Here is an 18,917-nt window from a genome sequence, read left to right on the forward strand (position 1 = left end):
GGGGGGGGGGGGGGTAGGGAGAAAAAGAGCGATTAAAGGTCCACGTTATTTATATGCATCAGTTTTACTGCAGGTTTTGGGGGTTTTTTTGGGGGGGGGGGGGGGAAAAAAGAGAAAAAGAGAAAAAAAAAAGTATAAAATTATAATGGATGTCCATATGTTTAACTTGGATAACAAGGAAATATTAGGTTTGCAGCGGACACGATTCTTCTAATTTATAACATTCTACAACAGTAGTTTTTGAAATAAGTACACATCCTTAAAATCAATACAAATACATAATTCTCAATGAACATTAACTGTTACATTTCACTTTGATTTCAAACACATTAAATAACTCTCTACAACATTCAGTGCCTGCGTACAGCAGATATGAATTATCACACTGTAGTGGATCAGCATTACTAGTCAAGGCAGATCTAACTGTTGTGCTCCAAAGCTCAAAGTTTACTGTGAGGAAACATTCTCACAGAGAGTGAATGGTTTACAGATGGAGGCCATTCAAAAAGGCCAGACATTGACCCTTACACCTGGTGGGAAAGTTAATGATCTTTCCAAGCTTGAATTTCACTCCACTGAGAGAGATTCCAACCCTTCCCAGGGAATGTAAAAGTTTTTTTTAAAAATCACCTGCAACTCCAGGATTACCACTCAAGTCTGTGAAGACCAGATCATACAATTTCTTTCCGAGATTTTATTACCAAATGGATAAGAAAATTTAATAACACCCAAGATTACAAATGTTAGCATTAAAACATCTGTGGCCGGTGTGCTTTATCCCAGTTGATATCCTTGTAAAGATGCTTCCTGAAGATGGAATTGTAGCCACTGTACTCAGCAAAAACCCATGGGGCTATTAACGTCAATGTTTAAGTTAGGGTCCAGTGACAATACAGTTTCCTTGCTCTATGACATGACTTTTGCTGATCCAGCCATACAATGCACAGATTTTCAACACGTGCAAGAAGTAGGTGACAAGGCTGCATGACTTAACAACAATTTGCATTTATATAGCGCCTTTAATGTAGTAAAACGTCCCAAGGCACTTCACACTAGCATAATCAGATATAAATTGACAACGAGCCAAAGGAGGAGATTACTGAATTGACTTAAGACAGTTTGGTAAGTGTATATCTTATAATTACAGAAAAGAGTAGAAAAATTATGCTTTTATTTCACTTGAGACTTTTCATGTTTTCATTTAAAAAAGTTATTTCCCAAGAAGTCCTATATTTATCTCCCTTTACTGTTACCATTCCTATCATTTTAGTAAGTCACCATTCAGCACTGAACAGAAGTCAATTATTCCCATAGCTTTATAAACTTGATGTCCATAATGCTCCTGGATGAGAATGGCACACAGCTGCAACTCACCAGAATGGGCCAACAATGGTTACATAGTATCATAGTATGTTACAGCACAGGAGGAGGCCATTCAGCCCATCATGCCTGTGCTGGCTCTTTGAAAGAGCTATCCATGTAGTCCCATTCCCCTGTAAAAAATTTTCCCTTCAAGTATTTATCCAATTCCCTTTTGAAAGTTACTACTGAAACTGCTTCCACCACCTTTTCAGGCAGTGCATTCCAGATCATTACAACTCAGTAAAAAAAAAGTTTCCTCATGTTGCCTCTGGCTCTTTTGTCGATCACCTTAATTCTGTATCCTCTGGTTAACGATCCTTCTGCCATTGAAAACAGTTTCTCCTTATTTACTCTGTCAAAACAGTTCATGATTTTGAACACATCTATCAAATCGCCCCTTAATCTTCTCTGCGCTAAGGAGAACAACCCCAGCTTCTCCAGTCTCTCCACATAACTGAAGTCCCTCATCTCTTCTGCAGCCTCTCCAAGGCCTTTACATCCTTCCTAAAGTGTGGTGTCCAGAATTGAACACAATACTCCAGCTGAGGCCTAACTAGTGTTTTATAAAGGATTAGCATAATTTCTTGCTTTTGTACTCTATGCCTCTATTAATAAAGCCCAGGATCCCATATACTTTTTAAATAGCCCTCTCAACTTGTCCTGCCACCTGCAAAGATTTGTACACTCAGCTACTGTACACAAGTGATGTTTCAAAACAGATGCCAAATGGATGTCAGTAATTTTACCCTTATACCTAATGGGACTCTATAGGGTTTTTTTTACAAAGTGAATTTCATCACAATGATTAAATGTACCCACTTGGGATTGCAAACTGGGACCAGCCCATCACCACCTGCATGATCACCTGAATCGAAGCAAAGAAAAAAAATCTATTACTGTTACTAGACATCATTCAGCCATGTTACCCAATGGCAGCTGAGTGTCTGAAGATGCTATCTGCAAAAGGCCAAGGTTATCTTTTCAAAATTTGTGACACCAAAAGCAATGAAATGGGGTTCACAGCCAAAACTTCACTGAGGACAGCTACAAAACGCCACAGAATGTTAACACTGGCTGAATTGTGGTACAGTACCATTGAGATGTGATCAGTACTAAACTCTAATCACAGCTGAGGATCATCTGAGCACTTTCAGCTGGACTCAGAGAACAAACTACACTATAGGTGATGTCCCTGGGCTAATTGCTTCCATCCATCTTTTCTAAGCAGATGATGCAACAGTTCACTGAGGGATGACTTCCCCACAGATGAATAAGCCGATAAGCTTCACAAACACAGCTGGTGGCTGACTGCAGGAATTCAACTGTGCAAATAAAAATGGCTTACAATAACCAGAGGGAAAATGATAATCCTCCTTGTAATTATGTGCAACCATGGCTGTTAAAAGGAATTTATATTTTAAGTCTGCAGGTTGAGGAAAATGACAACATGCATTTTTAACAAACACTTATGGCAAATGGTGGAAATGAAACCAGATTCGCTCCAAGTAATCCCCCATTTCTAAGCATTTTACTATTCAAGAGCATCATTTTCCACAAGTGAGCTGGTACAGGTAACCAGATGAATAAGCTGAGTCATTGGGCCATTTAACGAGATAATTATCTCTGTAGCCTGCAAAGATTGTGGTATTTTCTCAAGTGCTTTATGTTTTGCTGTCTTCTAGTCATCGTGGGTAACTAGTGTCAACTTTGGACCTTTATTTTGCAACCAACGTGGGTAGAATTTGACATTTATACTATGGTCGGTCATCAGGCGACAGCGCATTTCAGTATCACCGTCATCGACAGTACCAAAGAAAAGTCAAAAGATTACTTACCAATTATTGTACTCTGTATTTTTTCTAACACCCATTAAAGCATCACACTTTAGAAAATTAAACATCACTAGCTTGCACTCCACAAGCCAGCATTTCACATACAGTTCAATACTTGCTCTTAATTAACTCTGGCTGCAATACAGGGCAAACATGGCCTAAAGGGCACCAATGGATTCCTGACTGACAACTGAAACCATGAAATTCACTAGCCCCAAACCACAATCTTCAAGTTGTGGGTCTTCATTTCTTGCATATTACATGCCATAAATATAAAAGGGGCTAGTTAGTAAATGACAACAACTTGCATTTATATAGCACCTTTAAAGTAGTGGAGCTTCACAGGAGCATTATCAGACAAAACAATTGACACCAAGCCAAAGGAGAAGACATTGGGACAAGTGCCCAAAAACTGAGTTCAAGAGATAGGCTTTAAGGAGAGTCTCAAAAAGGGGGAGAGGCACAGAGAGGTTTAAGGAGGGAATTCCAGAGCTTAGGTCCTAAACATTTGATGGCACGGCTGCCAACAGTGATGTGAAGGAAGGCAGGGGCGATGGACAAGAGGCCAAAATTGGAGGAGGAGTGCAGAGTTCTCAGAGGGTTTTAGAAGGTTGCAGAGATAGGAAAGGGTGAAGCCATGGCGAGATTTGAACACGAGGAAGAAAATTTTAAAATGGAGGTGTTCGGGGACCGGGAGCCAATGTAGGTAATCGAGCACAGGGGTGATGGGTGAATAGGACTTGGTGGGAATTAGGATAGGGGCAGCAGAGTTTTGGATGAGCTTAAGTTTATGTAAGGTGGAAGATGGGAGGCCGGCCAGGAGAGCATTGGAATAGTCGAGTCTGGAGGCAACAAAAGCATAAATGAGGGTTTCAGCAGCAGATGGACAGAGACAGGCGATATTACAGGAGGTGGAAGCCAGAGTCCCCATCCCATTTGTAATAGATTAATCTCAGATCACTCACAAAAATCCAACATGCTTAGCATCAGTAATAAAGTAGAGTTGCTTTTCCTATGAAGTTGGTTTTATATGTAACATCAGTTTGATTACATTTAAAAAACCCACTCTGCATTCAGTTTTGTCTATATACACTTATTTCCACACAAACTGTATTACTAAATCAGCATTATGACTTGTAGAATGGCCTACACTAGGCACCAGCTCATAACAGAAAACCCCTGCAGTTTCTTGTCGAACATAAGCTTTAAAAAGGACACGAGCGTGATTTCCTCTCTTTCTGAAACCAGTGTTCTCACAGGTAATTATGTAACTGAAATGTTCACTGTGTAACAGGAGTTTGTATCGATTTCTAAAAAACAAGTGTTCGCAGCCAAGTGTGATCAATAAAACTTGACTTATTTCATTCGCCAAAATCTCACTTTTACACCACATTAAGCATGGAGGTTTGTGAAGGCATGACCTTGTGTAATTTCATTTTTCTCCAGTACCAGCTCTGTTCATGATAATGCACGCACACCTTTTTATATTCTGCTGACTGACAAGGCAATAGATGGAGTAAAAGGCTCTTTGGGCCCAGGTTACAAATGATACGTAAATAATGAGCTGAAGTGATGAAAAAAAAAACTACAAAAGGCACTTGTTGAAGGAAAATAATTAGAAAATGCCATTCTCTAGTTGAAAAATCACTCCTACTCAGTGTACCATGAACATACGACCAGTGTCTGACTTGAGTTGTACAGCTTGAAAAATTAGTTTGTTTAATAGTTTTGACATCAATGGTTTATTTCCAAGATTAATATATATCTTATTACTGTCACTTTCTCACATTTTACTATTTCTTACAGTTATACATAGAATATACAATTGCTGTGTTGGGGAAATGCCAGAGCCACAATTAGAACATGTTATTCATATGGCTTAGTTAAAAGAAAATTTATATCTCCCCAACCCAGGCTGTGCCTCCAGCCATATCAAATTATCAATGAAGAAGCACTGAACCAGACAGATAGCTATCACCCAAACCACAGCAAGTACTGATGCTTTATCAGAAAGCTACAAGCTGGGTGGAATTTTGCTCCTCCTGCTTAAATATTGGCACAGTTCCAACCTTAACTCTTAACCTACACTAACGATTAGCACACTCAGGAATTGGCCCCACACACACAGCAGCTCTAGTGGGGAGTATTTGCATTAGGGCATTTTTTTTTGTTGCACCCTTTAAACTAATGTTATCTGGGACCCAAAGGCTCCAGTAGGAGTTGAGATGCATTAAACAAGAGTAATACCCCACTCAAACCAGCATAAAGCATGTCCACCTGTAGCACTGCCACTCAAACTGGTCAGTGCCACCACTCATGTATAATGCATACCTGCACACTTGATTGAGAGTGCAAATTGGCACACCTAGTGTGCACAGCCTCTTTACCCGGCCTCTCACACTGGAATCCATTTACCAGCACAAGCCTACCACACCTGGGATAGTGGGGGTGCAGAAAGATTGATAGGTTTGTATGAACAACATGATGGGTATCAATTTCTAAAGCACTGTGCCAGCTCCTGCCATTATAATGGAGCTGGCATTGCACTACTATAAAATTCTACATGCTAATTAAAGCAGGTCTAGCTGCATTGAATTTGGACTTGGCACAGTTATACCAAGTGCATCTCATAGCTCCTGAGGGATTGGAGGGCTGTAACGGCAAAGAGCAGCCTGACCTGCCACATCACCACTGCAACAGGGAACAACTTTGGAAAACTGACTTAAGACACTACATTAAGCTAACAACCTCACTGCATTCCGCTTAATTACATGCTGCATGCAGATATATTTGGACAGTATGCAAAGAAATACATTTTAGCAACGAATGATTGCATAGAACAGAATTCAGCCTAGCTAAAAACATAACTGCCTCCTGCATTCTTTCAATACAAGGCTTTCTGGTAAACTTTTATGCATTACTATATGTAATAAAAAAACTCATGGTTTTAATGACAATTAAAAACCCTGTATCTCTGTGGTGGTTTCCAGTTAATAAAGCCATAATGTCTCGGCTGTTAAGCGGCAGCTTCCAGGGTGCTGATCACCTAGCCTGATCAAAAAGCCTTCTTTACAATGCAAATGTGCTTGGCTTCCCTTCATATCACAATCAGCAATCAAGGTTGGCTTTCCATGTTTCATTAAACCTAATTAAACTGGAGAGCCACGTGATGAATCAGAGCAAGGCTCTCCGGGGCTACCAGCTCTGGTTTAAATTGATGTGTTCATCTGGTTTCCAAGTACTCCAAAAACAATGGGAATGAGACTTTTTTTGGGGGGGGAGGGGGAGGAGAAAGAGAGAACAAATATTCTATATTCTACAGAAGAGAGCATTCTACACAAAATTAAGCCTCAACTTCATTTCTGAAGAGAACTTTAGCTTTTTAACTATTGTAACTAAACCAACATTGTTACTTAGGTGAAATTTGCTTCAACAGCGTATTGTTTTGGAAGAAAGCCATTTTGTTTCAAGAAGTACTATCTGTTGTTAGACAATATGTCAAGAGACTTGGCCTGAGGTGGTAGCATTACTTTCTTGCATAAACAGGTTTTTAGAAGGAAACGGAAGAGAGCAGTCAAGATACATCTCACCTAGTAGCAATGGGGGGGAAAGGAAATGATAGACATTTGCTTTCCTACCATTTTCAACAGAAATACATAGACATGCACAACCTTTGCCATGCTTTACTTGGCAAATTAAAAATAGTCTGAAACAACAAATGTTCTCACTGAAAGTCACTATTTATCAGTAAACAAGGCCATTATTGCATTATACTGGGGCTCTAGATTTCCTGCAAAGGGACTTTGTGGCACCTGCATCAATTCTGAGATCTGCCTTTAGACATGGAACACTGTAAAGTGAACTGTCTATATTGACTTGCACCACCTCCTCCCTCCCTGATTTTCAGCTATTAATCACATTATTTTAAATGACAGAAAATCATCTGCGAAAATACATCCTTTGAACACCACTTCTCTCCCCCTCCCCCAAGCAGTTCTCATCCTACTCTTTATTCCCTGACAGGGAGGCCAGGCCACCTGTTCAAGTGTCACCCCATGTAGCTTTGCAACTGACCACTAGGAGTTACACACGAGGGGGGGGGGGGGGGGGGTCATAGGCAAATAACTGACAACACAGCCGAGATCAGAAATTCCAAAAGGGATCCAATCTATGGTGGTGTGTTGGAATCACAGCTGAATTCTACACTACCATGCCCATAAAGAAGACAATACTCACAAAAGTCACCTTGCGTGGATAGAGGGGCCCCTAATGAAGCAGATTCACCTACATTAATCCCTCAGTCAGTGGCACAAGTTTATAATTAAAAGGCAAGAATAGCCTGCATTCTGGACTTAACACTTCACATTTAATTTTTTGGGTTAAAATAAAGCAAAGTGAGATCTAGTCAGTTAAATTTTATACTTAAGTTGTTGCTAATTACTACTAGGCAAAGGCAACAAGGAAACTCCACAGTACAGTGACAAAAGCATTCTGCTCGGACAGCCTTTAATCACGATCAAGGTTGGCTATCCATGTTTCATTAAACCTAATTAAATCGGAGAGCCACGTGACGAATCACAGCAGGGCAAAGATAGTAGAAAGAAAGCCCAATATTACTGCACGAAGTAGAAACCACGTTTCCCACAGTAAAACGATGACTACACTTCAAAATGTACTCCACTGGCTGTAAAATGCTTTGGGACCTCCTGAGGTCACGAAAGGCACTATATAAAGTACAAGTTTTTCTTTTCATTTACAACTGTGAATGTCCCACTGTGGTTAACTTCACCACAATAAAAGGAATCTAAAATAAAAACATAGGAAGCTATCTCACGCCAGAGACGGTCACAATGACTAATACCATCAAGTTTCAGTCATCGTTCTTGATTGACCAGTCAGAAGATAATCAAACATCCAAGAACTGACTTCAGATAAATGGATAGGGTTTCAAGGGTGTAGAGAAAATGGAGGTGGATTAAGTTGACATTTGTGGTCAATTCATGTTAGCAGGCCGACAAAGAGTTAAACACCAAACGCTCACAGGAACCATCATAAATCTGAATAGACATGACCGAAGGCCCCTGGCTTTGTGCCAACACCTCTCCCCCCACCCCGTATCAATCTGGTCACATGACCATTACAGGCATCTACTATTTCCCACGTGGCTGGAGCAGCCAAGAATAAAATGACAAAGAGAAACAACAAATCCCATCCTCATTTTCCATCAAGTCTATTTATATAAACTTAGTCAATGAAACAGTTCCTTATAGAAATAGAATCTAGATAGTGGATCCTAGCTACATCTGCAGTCACCTTCTGACAGTGTTACCCAATTGCATTCAAGAGGGCAAACAGTTAAATGTTCATGAACTAGTGTATATCAGGGGAGGGAGGGAAAAAAATGTCACTAAGTTTATAAAATGCACCAGCTACAACTCAAGGTGATGATTCTCCTTCCCTGATCAAAAAGTCCATCTTTATTAAATACACCAAAAGTGTTCCTAGAAACTTGGATTTTGATTATTTGCTGGGAAGTCAGGTGGCACATCACCAAAATTCACCGGTTATCACTACTTTAAATCTGCTCCCAGCACCCTCTGTGATGGTAAACTGCAATACCCACTGATATCTAGAAAGTCTGGAATTATTCAACCTACTGCCTCCTAACCAATAGCCACTCCAAATGTGACCAATATGAAGACTTTTGCACCCGTGATTAGCAAAACACACCTTTACAAAAAGCTCTAAACCCCCACTGTATATTAATATATTCGAGGGTTTAGTGAAAAACAATACAAAAATAGACCAAATCGGAAATGAAAACTTTTAAAAAGCTCCTGACAATATCATTTGACCAAAAGCTTCTAGTTGTGCAGCGTAAAGCTGGGCTGAGATTAGCTCCAACTCTCCAAATAATTTGCATCTCAACAGAATCCTCAACATATAACCAGTGTTTACAATACTCCAATCAAAAAAACTGCAAATAATAATTTTGTAACTAATGTTAAAGTCACATACTGTAACTTCAAACACAGCGTTGCACTACAATCTTTCCAGGCCTGGGTCAGCCGGTATTTTTCCACTTAAAATTGATCATTAAAGCTCTTTTGAAATCCTAGCGAGCTAACTGCTATCCTGCAAAAAGGGTTCAGTCTGAAACTTAAGACACTTTTGGCCAGCAAGGAAAAGGTTACCCCGGCACAGTATTTGCACTAAAATAGCCACCACATAAAACAAAAATCAACAGCAACCACCCCCCGGTCCCCGGTAAAAATACTTACAGTTAACCGACTGGAAGTCTGGTACAAACTGTTCATCTTCTTCGGGAACTTGGGCTGCGAAAAGAAAAAAGGAAATCAATTATAATCATTTACAACAATCCATTGTGTTCTCAGGTCCATCACTTTCACATTTCATTTCTGTTACTAAATATACAATTACAGTTAACTATTTCATGGCTGAAGAGGGTGATTTAAAAAATAACACGCTCAGCTTACCTTCTGCTAGCCACGTTTCTTGCAATTGGCTTAAATCTTGGAAAAGTTCTGGGAAAGTGAAAGAGATCAGAAGTATGAACGAGACAGGTCATTGACACGGGGTGAGGATTCTATACGGTGAAAAGAGACTACTGAATGTAAACCGTGATAATCCATTTACCTTCCGAATCATGAGCAAGATCGGTCTCCACAAATTTTCTTTTTCTGTTGTTCACTTGTCGGCCGCCAAGTTCTTCCACACGTGTTTTCTAAGAAACCCCCCCCCCAAAAAAAAAAATCAAATAAATCCATATTGAAAATTGAGTATGATTTTATGCACAAAAAGTCTTATTGCATGAAAACCAATCCTCCATCCAAAGCACAAATCGGCGCCACTTTCTTAATATTTTAAGAATGAATTTTAAATTTAAGATTAAAAAAATGATTTGTTTTACTCACCGGTACATTGTGTACTATAAAAGGAACTTGCTGGTCGTAAAATCCGTCCATTTTGTAGCTAGTCGTCTCTTAAAAGTCTCGCTACAAACCTTTAACATGGACTCGCAGAGCGCAGATGAGATTTTTTTTTGGTTGTTATGTTTCCCTTTGCTCCGCAGCTCCTCCAGAGAGAGAGAGAGAGAGAGGAGAGAAAATTATGAATGGGAGAGGTTGGCTGGCTGGCGTCAGGTAGAAGTGTAACGGGACCCGAGCACCCCATTCACAAAAAAAAAACCCCACAGCTGAGCCCCGCCACCCACCGCTTCCCACGCAGCAAACAACTCGCTTCTTCAGCGGCCTTTAAACTCATCGCAACCGCCCCGAGCTCACAGTCAAAAAAAAAAACCCCCATCACTTATCTGCACAAAATCACATCGACCTCCATAGACGGCGGGCAGGCGGCACTTCATTTCTCCGGATTGCACAGACGTATTGAAGAAAATGGCGAACATTTGCAACACAAGCTCTCATTTGCATCTATGTTTAGCTTTTAGATGCAACACTTTCCCCCCTTTTTTTCTTCCAATCATCAAAAAAAATACATAAACTTTATTCAAGGCACCCAAGGTTGCAGGATGCAATTGCTGCTTACCTGTGAAATGGTTTGTATTGTGTTTATAAAAGAATTTTTAAAATACACTTTCTAAAAATTATTTCTTTTTTAAAAAAAACACCACGCACTTGGACTCCCGAGTCGCCGCTCAGAAAAAAGTTGAATGGGTTTTTTTGCTCAGTTGAAGTGAACGCGACTTTCTTTTTCCCCCAGAGGCAACTCGGGCTCGCGCAGCTCAGAGACACCGCGATTGGTCCTTCCACCTGTCAGTCTGCGCGCCAGCCCATTGTTGAAAACAGCCAGCCAACCAATCGACTAACCGCAGTGGGGAATGAATGAATCCGATTGGTCAAAACCGGATTGTGTTCCACCACGGAGCTCAAAACACACACAAAAAGGGCTCCGCACCAGCCAATCAGAATGCCGGGCGTGCCCTTGATTGATTACTGGCCTGATGACGGGTTTCATTCACGAAAAATTGGTCAGGGCTGAGTAACTGCGCCATTGAAGAACTGGAGATCACAATAGAGCTGCTCGATGCAGCCCGAGCCCGTGCAAGGTCACAAAACTGCATTAAAGCACACACGTAGAATAACCCCAAAGGAGCACCAAAACACAATCAGTTGCATCGTGAAATTAGCCAACACATTTTTCGTACTTTCTCCAGTGGGAAGGTGTGTTCGTGACACGTTTTAAAATGCGCAGCTGGGAGCAAACACTCGGCTCAGCGGCCCCAAGAAATGTTCAATGCACTTTGCATTGTTAAATGTCAGCACAAATAAATGGTGTATTTAAAAGTAAAAATGTGCAGACGAAAAGAAATGAGCAAACATCTGAGGCTATGTGCTTTTGGTAACTATGAAAATGACCTACACGTTTTTTAAACATCATGAGGATCTTGCTATAAATATCAAATGACCAATATATGTGGTATTTTTAGGTCCACCGATTTAACAGTTTGCAGTTTGTGTACACCAGAAAGGAAGGCCTATGCATGCACATTAATAAACCGTTTGAAAGTAATACTGTATCATTGCCACAAACTTCGCATGTACGACTTATATTTTCAGGAGCTGGGCAAAGAAGGACTTCTGTTTCACGCGGATCGGGCAGCCTCAGGCTATACCCGGGCGGACACATGCAGCTGATGTGAAGTGCGAGTGGGAAGGGCGCAAACAACACATCAGAAATGGCAAAATCTCAGACACACTCGGCCAAGTCGAGCCGCGTTATCAAGCGAGTGAAAGAAAGAGGTTTCAGAAATCCCACGTGTTTCATTAATTCCAGACCTATAAACCGCTCTTTCCATTTCCACTCTCCTCTCTTCATTGTTGCTACAATTGCTTGAGGAAAGATCGTCAACAAAGAAAACAGGCACCTACAGTCCCAATCTGCCAGGTCTCTGTTGGTATCTCTCTATATCGCCGATCTATTACTAAAATTACAGCGATATCAATTCAATACCAAATTAGATGCATAATTCCACGCAAACTGATTTTATGGGTCCCCTACAGTTAGACTCTCAAAACGTGGAGGTCCGATTGTGGATTGATACTATTTCACTTCCACTATAACAGCTGGAGCCCCTATAATATAAACAAATGGCAAAACACTGCAACTGCCGGAAATCTGAAACAAAAACAGAAAATGCTGGAAACAATCTGCAGATCAGTCCGTATCTGCGGAGAGGACAGACACATTGACATTTCAGGTATCGACCCTTCATTAGTTTTCGTGTCAACTTGTCTGTTCTCCCCATAGATGTTGACTAACCTGCTGAGTGTTTCCAGCTTTTTCTGTTTTGGTTTGGCGCCCATACAGCTATCAAACGTGCGAAAAAAAGAAAGAACTTGCATATATATAGCATCTTTACCCACCTCAGGAGGTCCCAACTTGCTTTATAGCCAATGTAGCACTTTTTATGAAGTGTAGTCACTGTTGTAAATGTAGGAAACATAGCTAAATTGCACACAGCAAGGTCCCACAAACAGCAATGAGATAATGGCCAGATAACCTGTTCTAGTGATGTTGGTTGAGGGATAAATATCGACCAGGACACCGGGGAAAACTGCCCAGCTCTTCAAAACAGTGCCATAGTATTTGTTACATCCACCGGAGGGGGCAGACAAAGCCTCAATTTAACATCATATCCGAAAGACAGCATCTCCAACAGTGCAGCACTCCCTCAGTACTGCACTGGAGCCATGATATGGAGATGCCGGTGATGGACTGGGGTAGACAAATGTAAGGAATCTTACAACGCCAGGTTATAGTCCAACAGTTTTATTTGAAAATCACAAGCTTTCAGAGCTTACCCCCTTCGTCAGGTGAATGACTCATTCACCTGACGAAGGAGGAAGCCTCCGAAAGCTTGTGATTTTCAAATAAAACTGTTGGACTATAACCTGGTGTTGTAAGATTCCTTACATCTGCACTGGAGTGTCACCAGAGATTATGTGCTCAAATCTCTAGATTGGTGCTTGAACCCACAACTTTCTGACTCAGAGCCAAGAGTGCTACTCACTGAGCCATGGCTGACACATTAGGGAGTACATCCTGAATTGGAGTGGACCAAATTCACTTTGTCACAAAGTTGACGGTATAAATCAAGTAACTCAGGCTTGTCGATGCCACGTTGTAAACTATCCCCCATACAAAATTCAACCCTCAGGTTGTAGGTTGGATACCAGTAATAATGTAATGTCAATGTGAAGGATGATACTTTGATCTTTTTGTGTATCTCCAGGTAACAAGGAATGCCATTGTGATGACTCGTAGTTAATGTCAAGGCTGACACCTAAAGTGAAATCCCCCCATGAAAGTGGATTTCACTCCTTTGCCTCCAACCAACCAGCGTTGAAACATGAACAACTCCTCCAGTGGCACTTATTGCTAGTGTTGGGTGGGTCCGCAGTGTGAGCTGGCAGACTATGACACCATGAGGGTGTCACAGCTGAGCCCAATGCTGAAATAATAATGGAAAATGCTGGAAACACTTCTGACGAAAGGACATTGACCTGAAACATTAACCATACCCACAGATGCTGCCTGACCAACTGAGAGTTTCCAGCATTTTCTGTTTTTAGTTCAGATTTCCAGCATCTGCAGTATTTTTGAGCCCAGTACTATCCTCATTAAACATCCACACATGCACACTTTCCAGGGGTCACTGGATAGTGATTGTGAGCAGAGTTTTTTCTCTCTTTAACCCAGGGCTGCTTAGGCCAATTGTAGCACCCCTACTGCTACTCCTGGCTGAAATTAACGGGCCAAGAATCAAGTCTGGGATCCTCTGGTTTTTACGGTTTAGTTACACATTACTTTTACTGAGCTATTGGGAGTGTGAAACAGTTTTCATTGAAGACTAGTAGATTTCCCGTTGGATTGCTCAGGGATAATAAAGGCCCTGGAGTGAGGCCTCTGATGTTTACTGTGGGTGCACTGCAGCTTAAATGCAACAGCAGTTTTCCCACACTGTGATACAACAAATTTACTAAAGAAATATATCACATAGAATTACATAAAATGTACAGGGCAGAAACAGGCCATTCGGCCCAACAGGTCCATGCCGGTGTTTATGCTGCACATGAACCTCCTCCCTCCCTACTTCATCTCACCCTATCAACATATCCTTCTATTCCTTTCTCCCTCATGTGTTTATCTAGCTTCTCCTTAAATGAAAAGCAAAATGCAGCAAATGCTGGAAATCTGAACTAAAACCAGAAAATGTTGGAAAAGCTCGGCAAGTGAAGCAGCATCTGTGGAGAAAGAAACAAGAGTTAACGTTTCAGCAGGTATTCGATAAGTCAGAGTCAACATGGTTTTATGAAAGGGAAATCGTGTTTGACAAATCTATTAGAGTTTTTTGAGGATGTAACTAGCAGGGTAAATAAAGGGGAACCAGTGGATGTAGTACATTTGGATTTTCAAAAGGCATTCGATAAGGTGCCACAAGAAAGTTTGTCACACAAGATAAGGGCTCATGGGGTTGTGGGTAAAATATTAGCATGGATAGAGGATTGGTTAATGGACAGAAAACAGAGAGAAGAGATAAACGGGTCATTTTCAGGTTGGCAGGCTGTGACTAGTGGGGTGCCGCAAGGATCGGTACTTGGGCCTCAGCTATTTACAATCTATATTAATGACTTGGATGAAGGGACCGAGTGTTAGATATCCAAGTTTGCTGATGATACAAAGCTAGGTGGGAAAGTAAGCAGTGAGGAGGACACAAAGAGGCTGCAAAGGGATATAGACAGGCTAAGTGAGTGGGCAAGAAGGTGGCCGATGGAGTATAATGTGATGAAATGTGAGATTATTCTCTTTGGTAGGAAGATTAGAAAAACAGAATATTTTTTAAAATGGTGAGAAACTATTAAATGTTGGTGTCCAGAAAGACTTGGGTGTCCTGGTACAAGAAACAAAAGAAGTTAGCATGCAGGTACAGCAGGCAATTAGGAAGGCAAATGGCATGTTGGCCTTTATTGCAAGAGGGTTGGAGTACGAAAGTAAGGAATTCTTACTACAATTGTACAGGGCTTTAGTGAGACCTCACCTGGAGTACTGCATATAGTTTTGGACTCCTTGTCTAAGGAAAGATATACTTGCCTCAGAGGTGGTGCAACGAAGGTTCACTAGATTAATTCCTGGGATGAGAGGATTGTCCAATGAAGAGAGGTTGAATGGGCTTATACTCTCTGGAGTTTAGAAGAATGAGAGGTGATCTCATTGAAACATATAAAATTCTGAGGGGGGCTTAGAAACATAGAAACATAGAAAATAGGAGCAGGAGTAGGCCATTTGTCCCTTCGAGCTTGCTCCGCCATTCAATATGATCATGGCTGATCTTCTACGCTTTTTGTGTCTAGAAATCTATCTATCTCTAAAGGGTAGATGCTGAGAGGTTGAATCCCCTGGCTGGAGAGTCTAGAACTAGAGGGCATAGTCGCGGGATAAGGGGTCGGCCATTTAAGACTGAGATGAGGAGGAATTTCCTCACTCAGAGGGTTGTGAATCTTTGGAATTCTCCATCCCAAAGGACTGTGGATGCTCAGTCGTTGAGTATATTCAAGGCTGAGATAGATAGATTTTTGGATTCTAGGGGACTCAAGCGATATGGGGATCGGGCAGGAAAGTGGAGTTGAGGTTGAAGATCAGCCATGATCTGATTGAATGGCGGAGCAGGCTCAAGGGGCCCTATGGCCTACTCCTGATCCTACTTCTTATGTTCTTATGTTCTTAGGTTGAAGACCTTTCGTCAGAACTGGAAGATGTTAAAGAGTTAAAGTTTTTAAGCAATTACAGAGCTAGGGAAGGGGGGGAATGGAGGGGAGGGGAGGAAAGAACAAAGGAGTGTGGTAATGGGACAGTTAAGAAACAAAAGATCGGTCTAGATTAGCTGTAAATGGCAATAGCAGAACCATTACCAGCACTTGCTGTCCGAAAAGATTGCTGTCATTACCTGTGAGTTTATCTTGTGTATTCCTTAGTGGCCCTATCTCTATCCTGATTTTTCTTTTGTTATTTATGTGTTTGTAGAACACTTTACTATTTCTTTTTATATTCCTTGATAATTTAATTTCATAGTTTCTCTTTGCCTTCCTAATTGTTTTTTTAACTTCTTTCCTAACCTTTTCGTATTCCCTTTTGTCATTCTCTCCTTGTTGTCTATATACTTAGTGTATGCCTTTTTCTTTAGTTTCAATTCTGCTTTTATTTCTTTATTCATCCATGGTGTATCATTACTGGCTAATTTGTTCTTGCATTTTAGTGGGATATATTTCTCCTGGACTCTATTGATCACCGTTTTAAATTTTCCAACTGCTGTTCTATTTCTTTGTTTATCAGTACATTTTTTCAGTTTATTTTCCCTAGTTCCATTCTCATCCCCTTAAAATCAGATTTTTTCCAATTTATTACATTGGTCTTTGTCTTATTTATGTCCTTCTCAGTTTTTATATTAAACCATATTATGTTGTGATCGCTATTGCCTAGATATTCCCCTACGCTTACTTCTCTTATCTGTTCTGGTTAATTTCCCATTACTAGATCCAGCAGTGCTTCCTCTCTTCTTTGACTTATTACATACTAGGTAAGAAATGTACGCTGACGACACCCAGCTTTACCTCACCACCACCTCCCTCGACCCCTGCCTCTGACTTGTAACACTGCTTGTCCAGGATGAGCAAAAATTTCCTCCAACTAAATATTGGGAGGACCGAAGCCGTTGACTTTGGTCCCTGTCACTCTCCATTCCATAGCTATCGATTCCATCCCTCTCCCTGGCCACTGTCTGAGGCTGAACCAGACTGTGTCTAAAGGCACGTTGACTGTTGTTTATTAGGTTGTTATTGCACTGATAATTCTGAAGTTTACTCCTGATAATCAATACTATCATTTCACATTGAATGGAAGTATGATTAATGAGCTTGTAGGTGCCTGTATTTGTTTTATCACCTTTTTAATATAGGCATTACATTAACCTGTTTCGAATCTACTAGTATCTCCCCAGTGTCCATTGACTCCCTTATAATGATTGTCAGTTCCTCACAAAGCTCCTCGCTAGTCTCTCTTAATACTCTGGAATAAATACTTTCTAACCTTGGGGGCTTATTTGTTTTAAGCCCTTTCAGCTTATCTAGGACCTCCATCACATTATGTTCTAGTCTTGAATTAAATGTAGTTACTCTTTGTTTTTGGAGGGGGGGAGCATGTTGTTCATGTCTTCACTTGTGAGTACTGTGAGGGAGTAATCATTCAGAATATGAACTATCTTTATGTCAAAAATAATCACCTGATTGAATAAGCCAGCATGAAATAAGTGCACCCTTTCCTGTCTGACTTTAAACTACCATGAATAATAAAGCAAGACATCAGTGCACATTCACTTTTAATACAGCAAACTCCAAAGTGAACAGAAGCCAAACTACTTTTCCCTGATACCACGATTCTCCATGGTATCTAAGTATGTCTTTCTTTCTCTTAGAGGTAACCTGAGGGACCAGTATTATGAGAGATGTTTGGTTGCTCCTTTGCTACAAGAGGCTCATCAAACTGAGATGGCCCTCATTGCATAGTAGCTTGCTCCTAGAGTAAGCCGCTGCTGCCTGCATCTCTGGACCTTGTGCCTGGGCAGCCTGGCATCATCCCTATGTGCCACTGGCGTGGTGCACTGAGGGGGAAAGCCAGATACCCAGCCTGTGCTGTTCTCCTGCGAGACGGCAGCCTCAGGCAGCTGTTGCCATTCCATTGGGCCCTGGAGCTGTGCCCTCACTGGTTAGCATGCTGGCTGGTCTAATGACAACTATCATATTGTGAAAACCCTGAGTGACAGAAGCCTGCATGCAGGCCACCGTGGTTTGGAAGCTTGTATCCAGTGAAACTACCTTAATAGTCAACTTAGTGAGCCAAATACTTTCCTATTTATCTGCTGCTTCACCAGCCTAATGCTTTAATGTTTAGCCATTCTTGGCTCTTTAAAGGTTGCACTCTAATTTCTAAGTGCCTCCCAGCACATCACATCCATTTTACAGGTGGTTGCACTGGAGGTCCTCCAATGGATATGCAAATGAGTTGAACCGTGGAATTCTCACTGATTCAGCTCTGTACAGCGTTGGTGGGTGCAATTCCTGACTCATTGGAGAAAATCTGGCATATCTCACCACATGGAATTCCAGGGGCCTAGTTTTTAGCCCAAAAGAAGTCAAGGCATGAATATCACTGATTTTTTTTCTTGATTTTATTCGAACATGGTAATAAGCACAAATACCATAACACAATTAATTTGTTCCTCAGCCTCTAAGTTGCCACATGTACTGAAACTGCATTGTGTGTGTGTAGGGGGGGGGGGGGGAGGGGGGAGGCTTTTATTTAATTATTATTTTAAAATTGCCCGAGTGTTGCATCAACTGTGTTAATTGTTTGGGAAAGTTACATTAAAGTTTCATTGGGGGTTGCATTTGCTTGAGGCAAAGAGATGGAAACCAATAACAAGAGGCACCACAAACTCTCTACAGATTGTCCTTTATTGGAATACTCAGCTCAAAATCAATAACATTCAACACTTTACAACAGTGGCTCTTAAACCAACGCCAGTTGGATTTGCAGCACTCAACCAGCTCAAAATAAAACAGCCTTTAGGATATTCTCCTCTCCAGTGAGGGAGTGAAAATCAACTCGTTAATCTGGGCTATTCTGAGG

The 18,917-nt window shown here is 41.1% G+C and overlaps 1 protein-coding gene across 2 annotated transcripts in view; it reads right to left on the bottom strand.

Annotated features, from left to right (window-relative positions):
- LOC137323845 (ETS translocation variant 5-like) overlaps positions 1 to 10,954 on the bottom strand; it is a 28,413-nt gene extending 17,459 nt beyond the window's left edge. Inside the window, exons 1-5 of one of the 2 annotated variants that reach the window (XM_067987845.1) lie at positions 10,761 to 10,954; positions 10,130 to 10,290; positions 9,852 to 9,939; positions 9,692 to 9,739; positions 9,476 to 9,529 (exon numbers count right to left, since the gene is read on the bottom strand). In XM_067987845.1, coding sequence (XP_067843946.1) covers positions 9,476 to 9,529; positions 9,692 to 9,739; positions 9,852 to 9,939; positions 10,130 to 10,180 — 241 coding nt within the window. In that variant the 5' untranslated portion in view covers positions 10,181 to 10,290; positions 10,761 to 10,954. Of the gene's footprint in view, positions 1 to 9,475; positions 9,530 to 9,691; positions 9,740 to 9,851; positions 9,940 to 10,129; positions 10,733 to 10,760 lie in introns of those variants that run through there. The other variant, XM_067987846.1, reaches the window with a different exon arrangement.
- Between the last annotated feature and the right edge of the window lie 7,963 nt (positions 10,955 to 18,917).

This window comes from Heptranchias perlo, chromosome 7, assembly GCF_035084215.1.
Source record: "Heptranchias perlo isolate sHepPer1 chromosome 7, sHepPer1.hap1, whole genome shotgun sequence".
Lineage (NCBI taxonomy): Eukaryota > Metazoa > Chordata > Chondrichthyes > Hexanchiformes > Hexanchidae > Heptranchias > Heptranchias perlo.